Source organism: Alexandromys fortis, unplaced genomic scaffold (assembly GCF_014885135.2).
Source record: "Alexandromys fortis isolate MF-2015 unplaced genomic scaffold, M_Fortis_MF-2015_v1.1 scaffold_26, whole genome shotgun sequence".
Classification (NCBI taxonomy): Eukaryota; Metazoa; Chordata; class Mammalia; order Rodentia; family Cricetidae; genus Alexandromys; species Alexandromys fortis.
Window position 1 is genome coordinate 15,082,629 of NW_026067894.1, and position 5,289 is coordinate 15,087,917.

At 56.5% G+C, this 5,289-nt stretch overlaps 1 protein-coding gene across 1 annotated transcript; it reads left to right on the forward strand.

Annotated features, from left to right (window-relative positions):
* Positions 1–83: 83 nt before the first annotated feature.
* Adprs (ADP-ribosylserine hydrolase) lies at positions 84–4,824 on the forward strand. The gene is made up of 6 exons (XM_050156221.1): positions 84–336; positions 2,554–2,650; positions 2,867–3,074; positions 3,154–3,338; positions 3,632–3,732; positions 4,184–4,824. Exons 1-6 carry the CDS (start codon positions 120–122, stop codon positions 4,474–4,476), a joined length of 1,101 nt encoding a protein of 366 aa, XP_050012178.1. The 5' UTR covers positions 84–119; the 3' UTR covers positions 4,477–4,824.
* The last annotated feature ends 465 nt before the right edge of the window (positions 4,825–5,289 follow it).

Genomic DNA, 5,289 nt, shown 5'->3' on the forward strand with positions numbered 1-5,289 from the left:
AAGCCCCTGGGTGACGCTGAGACTCCGGGTCACAAGGGGGCGCTGTGGGGATTCGGGGGCTGGGAGGACCGCGGAGGCGGCAGCGTCGGCGCCGGAAGTGGCGCCTAGCCCGCGCGCGGATGGCAGCGGCGGCGGCGATGATGACGGCGGCGGGCGGCGGCGGGGCCGGTGCGGCCCGCTCTCTCTCGCGCTTCCGAGGCTGCCTGGCTGGCGCGCTGCTGGGAGACTGCGTGGGCGCTGTCTACGAGGCCCACGATACCGTCAGCCTGACGTCAGTCCTGCGTCACGTGCAGAGCCTGGAGCCGGACCCGGGCACGCCGGGCAGCGCGCGGACAGGTGGGCGGGGCGCCACCCGCCGGGTCCCCACACCTGGGCGAGGGTCGTGCGGCGCAGCCCCGAGTGTGAAGGCCCCTGTGACCCGATCGGTTCTCCCCAGCTCTCCCGGTAGTTAGGTCTCCCGCCGTGTCCCCTGTCAGAGCGCAGGCCTCGCCTAAAACCTCAGCGTGAGCCAGAGCCCACCCGTCCGGTTCGGTGGTGGCCAGCTTTCTCAAGCTGCTGGCCCGATGTGGGCGTCGGCGGGCACTGTCCCCAGCCTGTGAAGATAGGTCCCTTCCCTCCAGCTCCGGTCCAGATGTCAGCAGAGGGCTCGGTTCTTCTTGGAGCGTGTGGAGAACAGTCAAAGCGGGCTGTCGTCAGATCCCCGGAGGACACCTTAAGTCAGAGGCGTTTAGAGATGGAGGAAGGAGAGGCAGGAAGACAGTCACAGAACCAGAGGGAAGAATTTCAGGATGGAGGCACTGGTGTGCTTCAAAAAAGTGCTGCTGGTAGTCTTGGACCCAGAAAGCCATGTCAAGTGTGTCGAGGAGAACGTGGAAAACGGGTGTTAATGAGAGCAGAGATGAGGCAAAGACAACTATTTTTATTTCATTGTAGTTTGGTAAGATTTAAAAAAAAAAAGCCGTGCTTTAGATTGAGTGGTAGTTGGAACTCTGTGGCTGCAGAAAACCCAACATAAGGACTGAGTGAAAAGAGAGCTCACACAACTGAGGAATCCGAAGGAGGTTCTGGCCTCGGGTCGGGCTCAGGTCCAGGAACTCAGCTCATCTCCTAAAGGCCTGGTTTGGTCCTCTCTGCCTTGAGATTGCCTTTGGGGGATGACACACTGACAGCACTTTCCCTCCATGTGGCCCCCGTAGCCCTGGAGTAGAGGTTCTCCTTTTGCTACAGTGCCTACAAAAGCTGCAACCCGAGTGTGGGGCCTGGCCCTAAATAAGCAAGTGGCGATAAGAGATGGATGGCTGATAGTTACCATGTGGTTAGGCAGAGGTCAGCCTCCTGGGCTGGGACTGAAGAAAGGGGCCCCCCCTCAAGAAGATCAGGGCACAGTGAGCAAATGAAGGGTGTGTGGTTTAGGATAGGAGACTAGAAGAGCGACCTCTTACCTCAGGGACTGAGGTGGCCTTTATCTTCGGCCAGGCTGAGGGAGACTGGGAATGCAGTTACTGTTATGAAGCTAAGATGTAGGGTCCACCAAAAAAAGAAGGAAAATGGAGCTTGGGCTACATGGAAGGAGTGGAGTGGCTATTTGAGGAATCAGGGAGGCACTTATCAGGAGAGTCTGTTCTCTCTAACAGTCTTCTCTTAAGTGAGGCCACATCACTGCCCCTAGCAGGTTAGTAGCCTCTTTGAGTCTGACATGTTAGAAGTACGAGAACCTGCACCTGTAATCCCAGTGCTTATGAGGAAGAGACAGGAATCTGTCTATTCTAGGCCAGACAGTACTACACAGTGAGACCCTGTCTCAAATACAAAACAAAAGGGACAGCAGAGATGGTTCGGCAGCTAAGAGCACTGGCCTTCTTCTAGAGGACCCAGGTTCAATTCCCAGCATCCACATGGCGGCCCACAACCATCTGTTAACTCCAGGCTCAAGGGATCTGATACCCTCTTCTGGCCTCTCTGGGCACCAGGCATACATGTAGTGCACAGACTCGCAAGAAGGCAAAAATACCCACACAAAGCAATTTAAAGAAGGGGGATGTCAGAAAACCTGCAGCTAGGGGGAGAGGAGATGAGGTGGGAAGTGAGCTACCCTGGCTGCAAGGACTTGACCCAAGTGCTTGTACAAAGGGGTCTGTGAGGTGGAGGGTGGTGAGGAAGGAGGGGGCCACACTGGGAAGAGAGTGGATACCAAGCCCATGAACTGAGACCTCTTCCTGAAGGCAGTGGGCAGCTGTTTGATCAGGAGAATGAAGGGAAGAAGGCAACCTCTTCTTACTGAAGAATTTGTGTCAGCGTCGGAGGTGGGAAGCAGGAGAGCCCACATGGGCCATATTGAGATAATTGGCGGTGAAGGAAGAAGGGAGTGGAAGGGCTCCCTTCAGAAAATCAGCAGGGCGTCATGACCGTTGGGGAGTAGCCAGTTGTTGCTAATCCCAAGGCTAAAAGCTGAAGAATTCATAGCTGGCAGGAGGGAGGGGTAAGAGGTCAGCTGTTGGGCATTCCCCCAGAGCCCTCTGGGACGCTCTAACCCTACCTCCCTCTTCCCTGCAGAAACACTGTACTACACAGATGACACCGCCATGACCAGGGCCCTGGTGCAGTCCCTACTGGCCAAGGAGGCCTTCGACGAGGTGGACATGGCTCACAGGTGAGGGATGTGATCCTGGCGTGAGGCCAGGCAGGCAGTGGTGCTGCACCCCTCAAGAGAGGAACCATACCTGTGCGTACCCAGCAAGGCCTCTTCTCAAGGCTGACACCAGCTCCCTGAGGCACTTCGCACCTCCCCTTCCAGCCCTGCGCAGCCCTTTCTTCTAGCCACGGGAGACATCTTTGAAACTCTGTCTGCCTTCTTTCTCTTCACCAGGTTTGCCCAAGAATACAAGAAGGACCCTGACAGAGGGTATGGGGCTGGAGTCATCACTGTCTTCAAGAAGCTCCTGAGCCCCAAGTGCCGTGATGTCTATGAGCCTGCCCGGGCCCAGTTCAATGGAAAGGGCTCCTATGGTAATGGAGGTGCCATGCGGGTGGCCGGCATCCCACTGGCCTACAAGAGTATCGAAGACGTACGGAAGGTACTGGACAGGCGGGTCACAGACACCCCTTTTCCCGACTGATCTGTAGAGAAGTGACAGTGGCTCATCCTCTCCACAGTTTGCCCGGCTCTCAGCCCAGCTGACCCATGCCTCCTCCCTGGGTTACAACGGTGCCATCCTGCAGGCCCTGGCTGTGCACCTAGCTCTGCAGGGTGTTACATCCAGTGAGCACTTCCTCGAGCAGCTTCTGGGCCACATGGAGGAGCTGGAAGGTGATGCCCAGTCGGTCCTGGATGCCAAGGAGTGAGTATGGGCTGGAACTGGGGCTGAGGGGGTCAGAGTGTGCAGGTCAGGGGTGGGTGTTGGCACTGCAAAGCCGGGTCTTCCTGTCTTCACTGGCAGCTGTATGGAGTGGTAGGAGGAGGCCCTTTGTCTCAGTGGATTCATGGCCCTCGGTGTCCCAGAGAACAAAACATCTCTGGTCCTCTCCCAACACTGGGTGGGACCTGATGTCCCCATTTCTCTTAAGGGTCCCTTCCCCTCCCTGTGTCTCTGCCTGCTCACTCTGACCTCTGAAATTGTTTCCCAAACCCCAGGTTGGGTATGGAGGAGCGTCCTTACTCCAGCAGGCTGAAGAAGGTTGGAGAGCTTCTAGACCAGGACGTGGTGAGCCGAGAGGAAGTGGTGTCTGAGCTAGGTGGGTGGACCCTGACTGATATATTCCCCAGCTATCCTCAGAGGGCTGCTGGGACAGCTAGAGCGCTTTGTAGGGCCCCTGGCAGGGCTGTGCACATGGTGCCTGCAGCCTTAAGGATCAGTGTCCACAGAAACAGCAGCCAGTTGTCGGTTTGTCTACCAGTGTGATTATGGATGTTAGTTTACCTGGTGCCTGTGCCCTGGACACCACAGAGTGTTTTACAGTGACTCACATCTCAGTAGCCCTGGGAGAGAGCAGGAATCACAGCAAAGGATAGACCTTACTGGGATCTTGCCTGGCCACCAGCAGGTGTGGTGGCCCCATGGTCTGACTGTAGAGCCTGAGGTCTCAGGCATGGCCCTGCACAGAGCTGGGAGGGCTGGCTCTTGGCAAGGGCAGGACACCTGTGGCAGGGAGGGAGGTCAGGTTCCTATTTCCAGCTTTCCCACAGGGAATGGCATTGCTGCCTTTGAATCTGTGCCCACCGCCATCTACTGCTTCCTGCGCTGCATGGAGCCTGATCCTGAGATCCCCTCCACCTTCAACAGCCTGCAGAGGACTCTCATCTACTCCATCTCACTTGGTGGCGACACAGACACCATAGCCACCATGGCTGGGGCCATTGCTGGCGCTTACTATGGGATGGAGCAGGTGCCAGAGAGCTGGCAGCAAAGCTGTGAGGGCTACGAGGAGACGGATGTCCTGGCCCGGAGCCTGCATCGGGTCTTCCAGGAGACTCTGTGAGGACACAACCTCAGTGGCCTTGTCAGGCCCATCGGGACCAAGGACAGCTCAGGTTGCAACCAGAGTCCCTTTAAGCTTGGGACTGGAGTCTGTGGGACAGTGAGGAACTGGTGCCTCCTTGAAGCATTCTTTTCCATCTAGAACAGGGACTTCAGTAGGTGGACTTGACCAGCGGATACACCGTATCTCCCTGTTGGGTTTTAATCGCTGTGACAGGACAAAGCCAGCAGGTTGTGTGGCTCTTGAGACTGGCGACCATCCATTGCCGACCTGGCCTGGCCCCTCTCTGGAATGGGGCTCCTTGACAGCCTCTGGTGGGAGTCACAGCAATAAACGGTTTTTTGTAAATCCCAGCATATCCTGCGTGTTTCCACTGGTGGACTGTCTTAAATAGTGACTCCCTGCCTGCTACTCTTCTAGTACTGGGACCCCAAGGCGGTAGCTGCTGTGTTGTGGGGCAGTCTTCTCCTTCCAACCGGGGAGGACAGAGTGGGGCTGATCAGTGACTTTTCTTATTGGAGGTCGCACACTGCTGTCAAGGCATCTGGGCAAATACCTTGCTTGAGATTGAATAGAAATGGGCCGATTGTTCTGACCTGGATGCCCTGTAGAGTGGTACAGAGCACCCACCTCTGATGGGAGTAGGGTGTCACCCCAGATATCCCAGTGAACTGTGTTGTATGCCTCCTGTGTCTTGGGGCCCAGGCTGAAGGCCTTGGTTTGCAAGGAAGTTTTTTATACTATTTGTTACAAAGGAAGTTGATGGTAGGAGTAGTGGCGCACGCCTTTAATCCCAGCACTGGGGAGGCAGAG

Excerpts from the sequence above, each read along its gene's own strand:
- Adprs (XM_050156221.1), top strand. The coding sequence starts at position 120 with ATGGCAGCGGCGGCGGCGATGATGACGGCGGCGGGCGGCGGCGGGGCC. Across the intron at positions 2,651-2,866 it reads GAGGTGGACATGGCTCACAG|GTTTGCCCAAGAATACAAGA; the intron begins GTGAGGGATGTG and ends TCTCTTCACCAG. Across the intron at positions 3,075-3,153 it reads GTATCGAAGACGTACGGAAG|TTTGCCCGGCTCTCAGCCCA; the intron begins GTACTGGACAGG and ends TCCTCTCCACAG.